Source organism: Labrus bergylta, chromosome 7 (genome assembly GCF_963930695.1).
Source record: "Labrus bergylta chromosome 7, fLabBer1.1, whole genome shotgun sequence".
Taxonomy (NCBI): domain Eukaryota; kingdom Metazoa; phylum Chordata; class Actinopteri; order Labriformes; family Labridae; genus Labrus; species Labrus bergylta.
The window spans coordinates 29611676-29628213 of NC_089201.1; the positions used below are offsets into that span (position 1 = coordinate 29611676).

The window sequence follows — 16538 nt, forward strand, 5'->3', positions numbered from 1 at the left end:
CTCCCTCTCTATCCCACAGTGCAGCAGGTTGGAATAGACGGGCTGTCCTCCGCCTGTCTTGTAAATTTAGCGCACTTCATGATCACATAAAGCCATGCATGTGTTGTATTACGACCTTATGTACAAGAGGTAATCGTGCTCAGGCCTGGTTAGTCCTGGAGCAGTGTGAGTGCAGACCAGCAGAGGGAATGGGGAGCGGGGACAATGTGAGTGCGGCTTTAAAAAGCAAGATCAAATTAGTAATTTGTAATATCAATATTCATATTTTGTACAATGTTAAATATTCTTTCTGGTGTACATTTATAATGTTATTGTCTTTCCCATATTTTCTGTGCAGGACTTTTCTTTGATAATAATTAAAAGCCTGTCTCATGACTGGTCCCAAAGAAATGCAGCGTCATATCATAGACTGAAGTAAACAAAAGCTCAGGCTAATGATTAAAGTTTTAAGGGGCATACAGAAAATCAAATGGGCAGATGAGAAATGAAGCTGCGATGTGTACAGTTGAATGCATGAAAATGCAGCACAGTATGGGTTCTAACAGTGAGTCAGTCATAACTGTGATGTTTGATTTTTTAATATCGGCTCATATGCACAAGATCTAAAAATAAAAGGTTTCTTTTTGTTGGCTATACTTTCTACTCATGAGCTGAGTATATGGATGCTTTTTTAGTTGCACTGTGGAAATCATAAAAAGGAATCCGATATCAGGCGGAAACATGTAGGGTACTACAGAAAAATCGATTAACCTAGAAAATACAATCAGGTCAGTAGGTGTAGGTGTGTACTTGGATTTTATTACAGTAAATATAAAATCATTTGAATCTGTGATAAAACCATATCATCATAAAACAGATGTTCCTTATTCCTTCCTTGAATAAAAGGTAAAACAATGGGAGTAAAAACAGCTTCTGAGGATAAATAAAACATCGTCATGGCAAAATGTTGTTTTTTTTACAGACATACAATATTTGAAACTCTAACAAGCCTTATTTTGTTTTGTGTTTATCATTCCCATGCAGGTGACTACATGGCCACAAATAAAGGCATAACTATAACGAAACATCAAATTTAGTTTTAGCAGTGCAGCACAGAAATGAGTGACTCAGGTGAGCACTTACATAAGCACTAACAGGTTGGCTGGCATGCCGTAATACATAACAGCTCGCCCTCCAGACACATGTTAAAACGTGAACGAGTTCAAGATATTAGAACATGAGGGTGCAGTCCTCTTTGAGCCAATAAACCTTACTCGGTGTGTAATGTCTCCGCCTTTACTTTTGCTCCAGCACATACTGAACTGTTTAGCACATACTGTATGCTCCTGAGACTGAACTCTGTGTTATCAGAGAACACGTGCTACTATACCATGACACAGCAAAGACTGCAAAATATGCAAACCCTGACAAGTTTCTCCACATTTCTTTCATCAAAAACAGCACTGACAGTTGGATAACAAGTCATGGTAGCACCTAATCTGCCAATACAAATAAATAACATAATAGAATTCATGCAAGTTGTTTTTGATTAAAAAAAAAAGAAAGGTACATTTACAGGATTAAATGCATAAAAACATAAATTCATGCATTTATCCTGGTTGTCCTCAACGACACTGAAATATGAACCTATGCACTTCAACATCGTCATAAAAAAATCAGCTGCTGCAATAAAAAAAACTCGCTCATTGCTTGTTTGATTTGTGTTTCGCTTATCCTTTTTTCTTTATCTTCAGTCTAAAACAAGGACGTTTTATATTTCAGTCCTGACTTTGCTGAAGTCAATAAGATTGTCTTTTCAGTCTGCTTTGTTGTGCCACAGCACAATATTGTCTCTCAGTGCATTTAACGTCAACAAGACGAGCTCCTCAGCGATTCATCAAAGAAGGCTAGGTGGTCCTGTGCCACTAAAGGTGTGTTCTCCCCGAGAACAGCTTCAGTGAAGTTCGGCCTTCCCCAAGCATAAACCATACTGTTAAGGAAGCCCTGAAGGGACAAACTGGCAGCCTGAATAAAAAACAACAACAACAACAACGCTGTAAACTTCAACTTAGACACAAGATGATTATTCAAATTGTCTCTTTTGGTGTCTGAAATTTACCTGAATCACATAAAGGAAAAACAGGCTGCGTTGTTCGATGTTAGTCCACAACATCAGGCAGGACAGGAGAATGAGGATCAGAGCTGCAGTGAGAAACACAAGGCATCAGTCTGATGTTGACTTATGATGATGAAATGTGTTAGGTTAACTTTTAAAGTGTGTGTGTGTGTGTGTGTGTGTGTGTGTGTGTGTGTGTGTGTGTGTGTGTGTGTGTGTGTGTGTGTGTGTGTGTGTGTGTGTGTGTGTACCTGGTGCCCAGCAGAATAAGATGACCATGACCATATTTCTAGCTGTAGAAAACACTCTTTTGATTCTCCTTCTTGAACGTGCATCTCCCTCTGGGGGGAAAAGTCCCTCGTGCTTTTGTGTTTCATACCATTTACTAATATCATAGTAAATAATCTGGAACAAGAACAAAGACGATCAGCTTGTTCACATGTAAATATAGCTTAAAAGTATGTAAATGAAACAGCGTGATTGGGTACGACTTACAGAGCAAGACATCAGCACTGTTATCACAATTAGGAAAAGACAAACTCCGACAATGGAATCATGGATGTCCTCCTGAGTTAAAAAAAAACAATGCTCATTAGTTAAAACTGCCTCAGAGATCTTTTTTTTTATGATTTACTATTTCACAAAACAGCTTCACACTCACAGGATGAGAACAGGAATCCCTCCAGACATGCAAGAACAAAATACAGCTGTGAAAAAAAAAAAAAAGAAAATCAAAAGGTCATGTAGACAAAATCATGGACACATTTTACACTTTGTTCGTCTTTAAACACAAATGACTTCAGGGAAAGTTTGTACTCACCTGGTGCAGTATTGGCTATCATTATGGATGATCAAGACGTCACCTGCTGGAGTGAGCTCAGCTGTCGTCATGAAGGGGGTTAGCACGTATACTGAGTACATTATAATGGGCAATAACCTGTGACATCAAACACAGAGACACAATTAGATGTGCACCATGGTACTCGGAATTAAAGGTTAAAAAATCAGTAAATAAACTCACCACACTGTGGCATATACAAGTATAGCCACCATATTCCTTCTACACTGACTCTGTAAACCAGACAGAAAGACATTATTTAAATTCTGTCTTTGGAGTGTTTTGAACAAATTAAAACCTACAATACAGTGGACACCCCACCTGAGTTCCCGCGTGTTCTGTTGGTCTTGTTCTCCACCCTTGGATTGGACTCCTGGATTTCCAAGCGTAGACCATCACCAGCAGAAATGAAATGAAATAAAATGTCTACAACAAAATGGACAGAAACCCCACACATGAATAAATGTACTCGGGGTTTGTGAGCAGTGATGAAATGTGACAAGAAGCTTTAAATGAGGATCACTTGTATCTAACTAGTTACATGTAAGTATTAGCAAACTTAAAACATATGTCCCTCTGCTACTCCATTAACAGAAAAACTGGGGTTTGTTTAGTCGCCCTGAACCTCAAAAACACAGCATTTCAAATGACACAACCACATTCCACAAAGCACAAGGATATTTCACAAAACACAACTCAGTTTAACAGAGAAAAACACTTCCATAGAAAAACAACTTTTCACTGAGTGTGTTACGTCAAATGTCTTTTGTGTTCTGGGAAATGTACATTTATTTTGTTAAATTCACTGTTTTCATCTTCAGTGCCTCTAAGATCAGACATTTGCTTTTGATCTTCATGAGGACGTTTTACCTGACTATATTTTTATTGTCCCATACCTGAAGATAAAGACCTGCTTGTAAAAACACAGAAAATTGTTTCTGTTGTTCTTGTTTAGGACGTGTGGACAATATTTCCTCAATTCACATTTAGAATAAATACTTTTGAGGCAACATTTTGCCTAAGGGTATATTCTGAGTACATTAACCTAAAAGTTGCATTTTGTATCTCCCCCAAGAAGTTGACTTTGTTGGACTAAAACACCACTTTCCGCAGGAATAGAGCCGCCTTAGGCCTTTTAACAGAGATATAAAAATGTAAAATCAAATCTCTTATAATATAGTCCTTAAAAAAGTTTATAATGTAGGCTCTTCTTGAAGTTCTTTTATTATTGTGACCATGTTTTTTTCAATAGAATAGAATCAGAGCTTTAATTCAATGCTTATTTGAGTCGACAGATTCTAGTTTCATGTAAAAGAATAAAAATGTCAAATGTCGGGGAAATTATTATTTGTTCTTCATTTGCATCTCTATCTGTTAAGCAAGAAAACATAAATATTACTGCTTTGATTTCACACTGAACTTTTGAAAAGGTCACATATTTTCCATATCTGCATTTGGAAATAAATCCACAGTCTGAGAAACATTCTTTTCTGTGTTTGCTTTCTGTAAAGTCAATATCAACTCTCCTCATATCTCTTTAAATAAAAATGCTATTTTAGAGAACTTAGAGATTTTAAATTTGATGCAGTTTATAAAAGAATTTAACCAACATCTTAACACTTTAAACAATACTATGAAGAAGCAGCTCCACCTTTCTGTCTTGAAGAAAGGCAAAATCATGAAGTGATGTAATGTTTCACTGTGATAGCAATCTGATCTTCAACCCTGGAAACAGCTGAGACGTACTAAAATCAAAGTGGAGATGTTCACACAAATCACTTTTCTATCTCGCATCTCGTTCAAACTCTTTTCCATGCTTCAGAGGATATATTAGTCAGATATGACACCCTCGTCGACCAGGAGGCATTTTGTAAATTATAATGAGTCATGAAGGGGTCAAACAATGTGAAAGTGTTGCTCACCAGCGAAAGGGGCAGGAAGTATTGGCAGATCTTTACACCACTTTCAGTGCTAACTTTGTTCAATACACTAGTGGTCATGAGGATCAGAGCAGCGAGGAAGTCTGCCAGGGCGAGCTGCACCAGGATGTGCACCTACAGAAAACAACACAAACACAAAGGGGAAGTTGCTTTTCTGGAAAACTCTATGAAACAACATTTTAACAATTTCCATGCAGTGTTTTGTGCTTCTGGAAAATGTATTAAAAAAACACACAAAGATCTGGCAAAACTACACCAATATGTACAACCATCAAATATATAAAACTTATGTCATGCATTAATTTAACACAAATGTGCAGTTACACAAATACACATTCTACCTGCACATCTGCCCAAGGACATTGTTTTATATTATATAATATTATATACACTCTTTCTTTTCAAGTCAATTTTTATTTAAATTAACTTTTGCCCCATTTTATATCTTATTTCTGTAGCTTATTTCTGTATCACTAGTGTGTGTACGCTATGCATATTTTGAAGTGTTGTATGAAAGAGCCTACGGACTTAACAATGTCATTATCAGCTGCTTCTTTTGGAAACGTTGTGCACTGTGACACAAATACTTAGAAGTTCACAGACACGGGTATGCATATATGTAAATATATTCAACCTGACTCTGACTAACCTGTTCTTTTAGCTGTCTCCATCTCACCAGAGAAACCACCAGGACAGAAAAGCTCCCAATCAAACTGCAGAAAATCAGAAATGTGACGGGTATTAAATATCACTGCAATTCAAGACAGAGTTTATGTATACAGCATATTCAAAACAACTTCAGTGGACCTATAAGTTCTGTATAGGCTTAAAACACAATAAAACAAATATGAGTGGAACGAACATTAAAACACAACACTGCAGCGGATAAACGCAACATTTTAATGCATTCATGTTCTCTACCATGTATTGATAATATTAAAGTTAATATTGAATGCATTTGAAAACAGAATGTAACTTGGAGTCACACTAATACTAAACCTAAAGTTTATTGCAAAGGTCAGAGTGTTTGAGGATGAGACAGACTTTTATGTCTGAAGGAAAACTTGTGACACTAGGAGTAAAAGCTGTCAATGCAATGACACACACCGTGAGCTTAACCTTGCACTTGGTTCAATAAAAACTAACTGAACGCACAGTCTTTAGCAGCAGTTTGTCTTCTTGCTTTTGCCTTTGCTGTCTTTGAAGAAAGAAAGAAAGAAAGAAAGAAAGAAACAAACAAACAAACAAACAAAAAGTGAAAGCAGCTGGGTAAAATAAAGGAGGGAGTTTCCACTCCAGTTTTCATGATCTAAAAAAAATATTTTTGGTTTTGTAGTAACTTTGCCTTTAAAAAAATATGTGAAGATAGAATTGAGGAAGCAAATTTGCATTAACATCATTCTGCTAGTATGATTAACCTAATGTAAAAACTGTTACTAGGCTATTTATTAATCAGGTTTTTTATTAACTTGTGATAGGCTACATTACAGCCATTGTAAGTAAGGCATATTTAAAATAAAAAACAAGTATTAGAGAGCACGTTACCTTGGAGTGAGTAACACCAAGTACTCAGTTGAAAGAGCATCAATCTGAAAAACAGAATGTAAGATATTTTTAGAAATGCACCCTCTCCCCGTATTAATATGCACTGAATCTGCTGTTATTGTCAATTAATTTAAAAAAAATTCAAAAAGCCGACCTGATGATCACTTAAAACACCGTTGAGTTCCATTTCTTTCTTTCTTTCTTGTCCAAGTAGAAGCGTATTCAGCTCTAAAACTCCAATAACCTGTCTCTACAGGTGAAATGTGATTCCTTATCCAAGCACACCTCTATAAAGACTATGCACCTCGTCACGTGCATCTGTTTTGACTCCACCTGCTTTGAGTATGCTTTATTATCAAAACAGCAGAAGTGTATAGCCTATGTCTAAGAGGGAATCCCCAAGGATATTGGGAAAGTTTCTTGTCTATTTCAAGACAGAAATACACATACTTAAGGGAAATCCGAAAAAAGGGAAACATAGCCTATACTTTTATTTTTTCTTTTAGGATTTTTTCCCTCGCTTAATTCCCCTCCCCCCCAGATGTATATGCACATGTAAATCTCTGCCTACATACTGTCAAGATACGTTATCTTCCATGTATAACTGATTAAATACATTATCGACAACTTAAACTCACTCTCTATTTGCATCGAGTGTCAGCATAAAGCAAACAGGTGTACCACCTCGCAGGAAACCGGTATTATAGTGCCATCTAGTGGTTAAATTGAGACCTACATTTTCGACGTATGACGACAATTTGTGAAAATAATTTAATCTTCTTTTCTACTTGTACCAGCTAAAATTCAGACTGTTGGCGCCAGGTATTCATTACGACGGAGGATTAGGGCCACTTTAAAAAAATAAAAAATAAAAAATAAATAAAAAATAAATCGAGATTAAAGTCGTAAATTTACGAGAATAAAGTCGTACATTTACGAGATTAAAGTATTAATAATAAAGAATTAAAGTCGTAAATTTACGACTTTAATCTCGTAAATTTATAATAAAGAATAAATAAAATAAAAAAAAAATCGAAATAATAATAATATATATTTTTTTTTTAACGTGGTTATAATCCTCCGTCGTAATTCATTCTATTAAATATATTAGGTAAAAAATAAAATAAAAAGTAAACACCAGAAAGCAGTAAAAGAAACAACAACTTCCTTGACCGTGTCGTGTGTGTTGATAAAGTTAATTCAAACTGATGACGTCGTAGATTCCACGTTGGCCCCGGACGTGGCAGTCAGTCTCCCAGTTAGACCCGCACAGTGAAACCACAGTTTCCACCACAGTGTTCAGCGGCTGATATCAGACTTTCTTCTGTGATTTCAGTCATGGGGCTCACGGTCTCTAATCTATTCACCCGGCTGTTTGGAAAGAGACAAATGAGGATTTTGATGGGTGAGTAAAACGAGCTGTTGTTTGGCTTCAGCTGGACGCAGCTTGGTGCCAGCGCATGAAAAAGTTCGAGTATCAGTTTTTAATGTTTAAACCTGCTCAGTTTACATTTGGGACGAAATCATTTTTAACGGAGGGATTTAAAAAAATGAGTTTCGCTCCGATGTTGACCGTAAAACAAAATATACGGATATCCCCCTAAAGCTTCCGCCAAAAGGGGGTTTAAAAGTTGTTATTGTCTTCTTTATGGATGTTTGCAATGTGTCTCTTGATGACATTAATAAAAGGCCACAAACCGGAAACGCGTCGGGCTAATACATGTAATAAAATCCATCTTCATACTGGTGTTACTGGAGCTTTTTGACCTCTTAATGGTCTTAATTAAAATGTTATTTACAAAGTTTGCCTTCTACAAATACAAACTTAATATGAGTATGTGATCTGGATGAACATATCCTCAGTCATAATGCGTTTTGTAGGTAAACTTTTATAAAGTGTGTTGGTGTCTGACCAGAAATGAGCAAGTGCCATTGTGTTACGTCATGGGCTGGTCCGTGGTGACGTCAGTGTTAATTGTTCTGATTGTTAATGTCAGCTCTTTTTAGAAATGTGGGCTCCTTTTTCCTCAGACTAAATGATGAATGTGTGGTCTCTTGTTCTGTTAATGACTGTCCTCTGCTGACAGGTTATCTGACCTCCAGGTGAACGCAGGTCATCTCATTAACAGCAGCTTGTTATCCACAGCTCTGTGTCCTCTACTGATAACGATGATGATTTTTATGCTTGTTGTTTTCAATAGTTGGGCTGGACGCTGCCGGAAAAACAACTATCTTGTACAAATTGAAGCTTGGTGAAATTGTGACCACCATCCCAACCATTGGTAAGAAATACTTTTGTCCTGTTTTTTTATTGTGTACTTCAACTAGGGCTGGGCGATATGGACCAAAACTCATATCTCGATATTTTTTCACTGAATGGCGATACTCGATATATCGATATGTCTTTTAATAATAGTCAGTTGCACAAGTTCAACATGTACATGAAAACAAACTACCTGTTTGTGAAATTAATTAACAAAATAAACACTGTTGTGTGTTTTGTTAACCGTTTAGTTTGTTGACTTTGGGGGAGAGAGAGAGAGAGAGAGAGAGAGAGAGAGAGAGAGAGAATGAACTACATCGATATTAACGATATTGTCTTACCCTATATCTGGATTGAAAATATATCGATATATCTTAAAAGCTTGATATATCGCCCAGCCCTAACTTCAACATGTTTGATTGAACTTCATGGATAATGTTTTTGATATGTTGTCAATCTTCTGTCCTCGGTACAGGTTTCAACGTGGAGACAGTAGAATATAAAAATATCAGTTTTACAGTGTGGGACGTGGGTGGCCAGGATAAGATCAGGCCCCTCTGGAGACATTACTTTCAGAACACACAGGTATGGAAGTTACATTTTTTCATAAAACAGGAGCAGTCAGGAGCGCTTATTAGCGTGCAGCTTTGTAACATTTCAGATCAAAATGTTGGCAACCTCTGACTCTTGCCTTTAACATATGGTATTAAAGCAGCTCCACTAGCTAGACTAAAGACTGAAATGCTTCTCTCCAATAATTATATTGGGTATTTGGAAACATTGCTGCTGTTTTTAAAGTCATGTCTTTCATTTTCTCCTCTCATCACATTTTCTTTATCAAAACAATTAGCTCCCAACAAGTTTTCTATCTGTTTAATATTTGATCATTTTGATTATTTGACAATTTCTCTTCAAAGCTGTACCCTACATATCGCCACAAAAACTTAATTTACCTCTGTAATGAAAGATGATCTGTCTTTCTAAAAATAAAAACAAACAATTTAATTATGTATATAACATTAGTCCATTGCATTTCAAGAGTCTAAGGCATTGTCTTTGACTTTTTCCCATCAGAAAGGACTAAAAGTTGATGAGCTGTAAAATGAAGAAAAGAGAAACGAATCACTCAGTGCCGATGTTTTTTGTTTTTTTTAAATTGCATGCAGGGCCTCATCTTTGTAGTGGACAGTAACGACAAAGAGAGAGCGAGAGAGGCAGCTGATGAGCTTTCGAAGATGGTAAGTATGAATAACGTACATCTCAGAAAGTAAAAGGGAATAGTGTTCTTTGTTCTTTGTTCTTCTCATCAAGAATTTTTTTTTATCCCAAAGGGTGAAATTATCTGCAGCGATCTCATCCACCATGATTAAAACCTGTAAAAAAAACTCTTAAGTAGATCAGTTGTTTAGTGACAATTTGACAATTTAACTGGAGGAAGAGTAGTTTCTTGTATCGTTGCTTAAAATGAGACAACAAGACTTACATGTAAGAGTCTTTTCTCAATGAACAGCTCTGTTTTTCTTTTTTTTTACTGTTAACTTTTCTAGTTTTGGAGTAATGTGAAAGTACTTTGGCCTTCTGAAAGTTCTTTTCTCTGACTCGCTTAATTCTCTGGCTGCAAAACCCTGGGCTCTACACTGACTGTGTATTGTACTCACACACTCGGGCTACGATAATGCCAAGATTTATTTGGCTGAATAGAATTATGTGGGAGGATTTACAAAGCTTGCATTTAGTCTGGTTTCCTGGTTTACTGGTTTGCACCGAATAGTCACTGAAGGGTGCTCCAGTTTAAATAGAACACTGAGATGAACTTGCTGTGATTATATATTAATATGTTCCTTTTCATCAAGCTAGAGCCCTAGAGAGAGAAAATAAATTCAGGAATTGTAAAAGATTTTTAAATTTATTTTAATACTGTTGTGAAAAGATTATTGTTTCCCCCAATGCAGAAACCTGAAGGTTTAAACAAGCTAATGCAAGAATATTCCATGAGTATTTTTTTTTTTTGTGATTGCATCTTAGCAGTGCATTGTCTATCGTTTGTAGTTTTTAAAAGGATTGTTTTCTTCTTTTTTTTTCTTCTAATGTTAGGTGCATTATTTGATACATTTGTATTATTTCAGAAACCCTGTGCTAAGGTCTCTCGACAAACTGTTTTATAATTTCACGAATATCACTGACAAAAAGGCTGTTAAAGGCTTTATATGTGATTTTTCATACTTAAATGTAGAAATCAAGTATCTCCTCTGAAAATAACTCTGTGAGTCATGACTGTCTACAATGGGTGTAACACCCGAGTCCCACTGTCTGTGATGTTTTCAGAGTCCTATCTTCAGTTTGTTTACATCGCCCGGACGGCCGGCTGACTCCTCCCCTCGTGTATAAAAGTTGTTTAATTGAGGGACTAGAGAAAAGAAGAATAACATACTGTACTCGCTGCTTAACTGTGTTTCTAGATCACGCTCATTTCAGGTAAATTTACATGCAGTGTGAAGATACCAGCATAATAAAGATCGCTAGCATTAGCATGCTAACACAACAATGCAGCGCGAGTTGCTTTGGTTTCATGCTGGTGCTCAAGGGCGACATCTGCTGGATCAAAAAAACACATATAAAGCCTTAAAAATGTTTTTCATCCTTGCATTAAAATCTTACAGCTGATTGTCTTCTGCCCCTCTAGTTGAGTGAGGACGAGTTGAAAGATGCCGCTCTGCTGGTGTTTGCTAACAAACAGGACCTTCCCAATGCCCTTAGTGTCAATGAAATCACAGAGAAACTTGGCCTCAGCAGTCTCCGCAACAGAACTGTGAGTAGAGAAACACCCCACACACCCTACAGAGCTATTCACATCTGTTTGCATTGTCAAGAGCTTCATGTATGTAACTCAATGCTGACTTTCCCCCACTGTCTCTAAACCCCACAGTGGCATGTTCAGGCAACCTGCGCCACCCAGGGAAATGGTCTGTATGAAGGACTGGACTGGCTTTCCCAAGAGTTATCGACCAGAACCTAAACGAGCATCAGGCTTGAAGAAAAAGAGAAGAGACTTAACAGCACAGGAGAGGAAAGGACTGAGAAGGCAAAGACATGCGATCTAGAAACACAGGTTTCTTAAAACAATGTTCACAAAAAGGTCAAGACTGGTGGACAATAGAATGTCTTTTGGATTTTCTTTTTTTTTACTTTCTTTTTTCTCTTTTTTTAGCAACACTACCACCTGTTTTACATCTACACAACGTCTTGTTTTTTTCTCCCTGAAGAACCACTTCCATGGCTCTAGGTTTGTAATGACACAATCGATTGCATGATGAGCGAACGACCTGTTAGGGGAATTTCCTGAAAACAAGTGTTGACCCCCATCCTTCCCTCCCATGCAGCAATGACATGAATCAACCACTAGTATAATCTTTGGGCTTACTTCATTGATATTGTCGAGCCTGGGTTGGAGAAAACGTTAAAGTATGACTCTAGAGTTTTGGAGAAGGACGGCTTGTAGGTGATTAAAACCCTATCGGATTTTTGACTCCCTTTTTGAAGTGACCCTTTTCTCTTCACGTCCGTGTCCTCGTTTTGATGCTGTAGCAAAAAGAACGAGAACGACGAAGGTTAGATGAGGCTTACCTTGAGTTCTTAAATAGACTTTGTAGCTGCCTCCCAGTAAATGCATCCAAAAAGAAGCACTGTGCCTTCTTGTCCAAATCTGAGTTATCCTTTTCTTATCTCTTTCTTACTTCTTTAGTTAGTACAGCGACTTTTGAAAGAAAAAAAAAAATGGCTTCCCTATTAACCCTGGATTTCTCCTCGAGAACTTGTCCTCACTACACGTGTTTCCTTTTTATAATATCTACCCTGAAAAAAAAGGATTGAATTAAAATGTCTGTCTTGTTTACACTAACAGGAAGAAGATAGAATCTTTCAAGTGTTTGCACAGGGTCAGTGTTAATACAACCCAGTGAAGAAGCATGCTTTTGCTTTATGTTTTCCTGGCCTCCGGCTGATGTTGTGCTGTCTGTGGTATATACTTTATATTATATTCTTAGTTATTCTACCCTTCTTTAAACACAAACACATACGCAGCCCATACATTTATTTGTGTACACATTCCAATTCATTTGACAATTGGTGGAGCTGCTACGCCTTGAAATATTTGCAAAATTTACAATTTACAAAAAAAAAGCTCTAAATAAAGCCAATGAAAAATTAAAAAACAAGTTTTGTTTTGGACTCCTTTCTAAGACAGACAGTTGTCATTTTCCCTGGATTTCAGGGCTTTTGCCCATTAAAAAAATGTTTTCACAGTTCATGCCTTCTTAATTTTATTATGTCAATAATAACTCCATTAAATTACAATTTGTATTTTCTTTCATGAATTTCGCCTTACAAGAGTAAGTCTAATTACTGGTGTTACTTTGAAACCAGAACAAGATGTCAAATCATTTTGTATCTTTTTTATACACCACCTTACGTGTCTTGAGCTTTGAAAAAGTCTGAAGTTATCAGCAAAAAGTTCAGCTCCTGTTTGTTCAAATGAAGTTGCAGGGTTTTGAATCAAGTACAGCTTTGCAGCTTTAAAACTTGAGAGCTGAAACTGAACATACATCTAGGCGGGGCATTGATTTTACATGACCTACTCTAGAGTGGACTTTTGTTCTGACCTCTATTGTTATTGGAACAGAACAGAATGCAGTGATAAAGAGGAAAACATGTCAATCTATATTGTTCTCTGGCCTGGTTTACTGAGTGCTGAATAACAGAACAGACAGAACATTGTCATTTATATATGTTTTTCTCTGCTTGCTGTGTATGGGTACTCAGGAACACAAATGTAGGTGATTACACAGATTATAATAATGCAGAAGTGCTTACAATAACATACAACACTCTGTAGATAAGAGGAGGAAAACATGATTTACAGTGACTAAAAGGTTAGAGATATTTAGTGATGAGTAATGTTTCATAGAGCAAAAAAAGAAGACAAAATGATCTGGTGGAGTTAATGAAACACGAGAAATGAAGGTGAGCTAGCTATGTATGAAGCAATGAATTAGCAGCTCAGTTAATGACGTCAGAAATCCCTGTTTTGTCTCTTTCTTTTTTTAAGACAGTTTAAAACTGATATTTTTTTGTTTTTGAACCATTTACAAATTATTTGGTTATAAATTAACTTCATTAAACAATATTTAGTGGTAGAATCTGTCTTTAGAACAACTCTCAATCTGTTCATCTAACAAATAGCAAGAAAAACATGTATTAGAAGTAAAGGAATTAAATGATCCCCTAAGTATAAACCCAGCTATGGTTCATGTGATGATACTGTTTCTTAAAGGACAAAACATTAGAAGAGGAACTGATGACCTTTGGGCCTTTTAAACCTTATTATTACTGAGCTGTTTCAACTGCTGCACTTAAGGGGGCGCTGTCTACAAGACCACTCTTGCAGACCTGGTGCAAATTTAAGCCTGTGATATGTGTCAGTTTTCCATCATACAAGGTCCGTTGATAAAAACATCCTCGTGAAAAAAAAACTTTAAAAGAAATATATATTTTTTTATTTTAAGTAGGTTTCAGTACTACTCCCTAGAGGGTCTTTAATTCACTCATCCACATTAACCTGTAGTTATCTGCTCCAATAATTGGTGAAGATAGAGACCAGGGAACATGAAGAACACTACAATTGTTATTTTTGTGTAAACATTCATCGTACTGATGCATGATCACTGCTGTGAAATGGACAATTATTATGTTCTCTGCATCACAATGTCAATACAATCCGAAGTTTGAAGCTTCAGCTTGTGTCGGGTGAATAGGACTTTTACGCAGTGTTTACAGGTGAAGGCATAAGCATGATATAATTGGCTTGCTGTGATGTGTGCATGTCAGTTCTTATGCATTTATGATAGCTAATCAGGCTTAATGAAGCTGGGTCAACACACTTCAGTGTGTGTGAGTATCTGTAGCAGCAAGGTGGGTCAGCATTGAGGAGCATGTGTGTGTTCTGCTGCTTTCAGCAACACTTCTCCTCACTTTCCTGCACTCATGAACTCTTGGAAAATTAAATGGGATTAACAGCTTTACTTTCTTTCATAATCAGTAAGGTATGTTTTGGAGCCAAACGATGTGTTTGTTTTGTGTCATGGTATTTTCCTTATGTTTGTGTGTGTTGGCCCTCTACTGGGCACTATGTGTAGCCTGGGCAGATGCTGTGGTCAAAGCAAGGCTACAGGTGAGGTGGGACAGGTGATTGAATGGAGGCAAACAGTTTTTCTACCGTGTCAGCCTGTCGGAGTTAACGCATCCAACGATTCATTTGTTTTATTTATAGATGTAGTGGTTCGTCATATTTTCCTTTATTGATAAGAAGTGTTTAAACCGATAAATTCATTAGGTGTTTTCAGACCAGACCGTTCTGGGGACTTTTTGAAGAGGAACTATCCATGAGGGAGTTCCCTGAGAATTATACTCTGTGGGGTCCCCAATGTTGCATCCACCAAAGTGCTCTGTGGATGGAAAGTGTAGCAGCAACTTGAGTTACGAGAACAGGTGTTCTAAACACAAGTATTACAACTCTTTGCAAAATAAAAATATCCTTTAAATGTTGTTGGTACAAAAATAAATTGTCACTTTTATTGAGATGTGTTTTTTTGTAGATAATATAATACGCAGGCATTGAGACAACATGAGACTACTTGTTGGCGTTGTTAGTGGCATTGATAATTCAGGCTCATTAATAGGCGAGGTCTGCCGTTGTGCAGGATGATACCCACCTTGGTCCTGAACATACCAATACCCCGGCCATCATACTCTCAGGCCAGGGAAAATCTGGTGAAGGCTATCCCATCCAAGCTCCTTTGTCTGCTGGCCTGTGGAGGACTAGACTGTCGCTATGAAGGACCAGAGTGTTGGAAACAAAATCAGCAGGTCATCCGAGGTGTTTACTCCTTTTGGTGAGACTCTGTGTCTATATTCTTAAAGTTGTGCTGTGATGAAAAAGATAACATAGTACATAATGTTAGAGGGTGTGACAAGATTAAGTCCCCATGTACTATCTTTTTACAATTACAATATATATTGATTTTGAGTCACAAAAACAGAACTAGCATAAACTGTTATCTTCATAATTTTCTCTCTTTTTTTTTTTTTTTAGGTTGAACATCAAGTCAATCATCAACATGCAGCTGCCAGGGGAGCATGCTCACTGTGGACCACTGCTGGACCTTCAAAGTGGTTTCACCTACTCACCACAGACCTTCATGGAGAATGACAGTAAGATCTCAATACAGTAATTAATCTGTAGATAGTACACTTTGGGTATTTTTGTTCATTTATAATCATGATCATGATCATTGATCCGATGAGTCAGACTGTGTAATCATGTGCACAGCAGCCTCTTCACACGCTGACTGTTACAGGTGGAGAGCCTTCATCACTGATTGGATGCACCTGTGGAGGTAACCACGTGCAGAGGGACAGACGGGTGCAGCATCACTTTGGTTTGAGAGGTAATGAAGAAGACAAACATGAAATGTTCTTGTTAAAAAGTACAGTCGACACACGGTCCTCACAAGTGGCACAAAGAAAGTGTGTGTTTGTTCCTCACAGTGGAGAGTCTGAACACGTCTCCCAGTGAGCGTGTCCCAGTAGAACAGAGGGACACCCGTCACCCCGACTGAAGCTCCAATTAGACCTGATCGATGCTGAGAGCCTCGCTCGCCATGACTCACCGCCGGCTGCACAAACAGTCGATCAGCGTTTCCCGACTGATCAACAGTCAGCCGTCCTGTACAGCTCACAGCAGGAACATGAAGCACTGACACAGGTACACTGACGGCAAACTGCACGCCGGTCAAGAAGCTC

The 16538-nt window shown here is 37.4% G+C and overlaps 3 protein-coding genes across 3 annotated transcripts in view; 2 read left to right on the top strand and 1 right to left on the bottom strand.

Annotated features, from left to right (window-relative positions):
* Positions 1 to 776: 776 nt before the first annotated feature.
* Positions 777 to 6696, bottom strand: si:dkey-30c15.2 (uncharacterized protein LOC558938 homolog). Its single transcript, XM_020652922.3, has 12 exons — positions 6573 to 6696; positions 6419 to 6462; positions 5523 to 5586; positions 4856 to 4987; positions 3255 to 3359; positions 3117 to 3166; positions 2916 to 3032; positions 2757 to 2802; positions 2591 to 2662; positions 2347 to 2500; positions 2099 to 2181; positions 777 to 2004 (listed from the first exon to the last, which is right to left on the bottom strand). The coding sequence occupies exons 1-12, from the start codon at positions 6603 to 6605 to the stop codon at positions 1849 to 1851; spliced, it is 1056 nt and encodes a 351-aa protein (XP_020508578.2). The 5' UTR covers positions 6606 to 6696; the 3' UTR covers positions 777 to 1848.
* Positions 6697 to 7640: 944 nt separating this feature from the next.
* Positions 7641 to 12895, top strand: LOC109998158 (ADP-ribosylation factor 4). Its single transcript, XM_020652917.3, has 6 exons — positions 7641 to 7823; positions 8620 to 8700; positions 9157 to 9266; positions 9848 to 9919; positions 11365 to 11490; positions 11608 to 12895. The coding sequence occupies exons 1-6, from the start codon at positions 7757 to 7759 to the stop codon at positions 11695 to 11697; spliced, it is 546 nt and encodes a 181-aa protein (XP_020508573.1). The 5' UTR covers positions 7641 to 7756; the 3' UTR covers positions 11698 to 12895.
* A 239-nt stretch (positions 12896 to 13134) lies between these two features.
* Positions 13135 to 16538, top strand: part of zgc:77752 (uncharacterized protein LOC393862 homolog) — a 3827-nt gene continuing 423 nt past the window's right edge. The window contains exons 1-5 of the mRNA XM_065957342.1: positions 13135 to 14779; positions 15437 to 15628; positions 15829 to 15947; positions 16094 to 16183; positions 16284 to 16538. The exon at positions 16284 to 16538 is cut by the window's right edge and continues 423 nt beyond it. Coding sequence (XP_065813414.1) covers positions 15438 to 15628; positions 15829 to 15947; positions 16094 to 16183; positions 16284 to 16354 — 471 coding nt within the window. The 5' untranslated portion in view covers positions 13135 to 14779; position 15437 and the 3' untranslated portion in view covers positions 16355 to 16538. The remainder of the gene's footprint in view (positions 14780 to 15436; positions 15629 to 15828; positions 15948 to 16093; positions 16184 to 16283) is intronic.

Excerpts from the sequence above, each read along its gene's own strand:
- si:dkey-30c15.2 (XM_020652922.3), bottom strand. The coding sequence starts at position 6,605 with ATGGAACTCAACGGTGTTTTAAGTGATCATCAG. Across the intron at positions 3,167-3,254 it reads CAGAACACGCGGGAACTCAG|AGTCAGTGTAGAAGGAATAT; the intron begins GTGGGGTGTCCA and ends TCTGGTTTACAG. Across the intron at positions 2,005-2,098 it reads TTTTCCTTTATGTGATTCAG|GCTGCCAGTTTGTCCCTTCA; the intron begins GTAAATTTCAGA and ends TTTTTTATTCAG.
- LOC109998158 (XM_020652917.3), top strand. The coding sequence starts at position 7,757 with ATGGGGCTCACGGTCTCTAATCTATTCACCCGGCTGTTTGGAAAGAGA. Across the intron at positions 9,267-9,847 it reads ATTACTTTCAGAACACACAG|GGCCTCATCTTTGTAGTGGA; the intron begins GTATGGAAGTTA and ends AATTGCATGCAG. Across the intron at positions 9,920-11,364 it reads CTGATGAGCTTTCGAAGATG|TTGAGTGAGGACGAGTTGAA; the intron begins GTAAGTATGAAT and ends CTGCCCCTCTAG.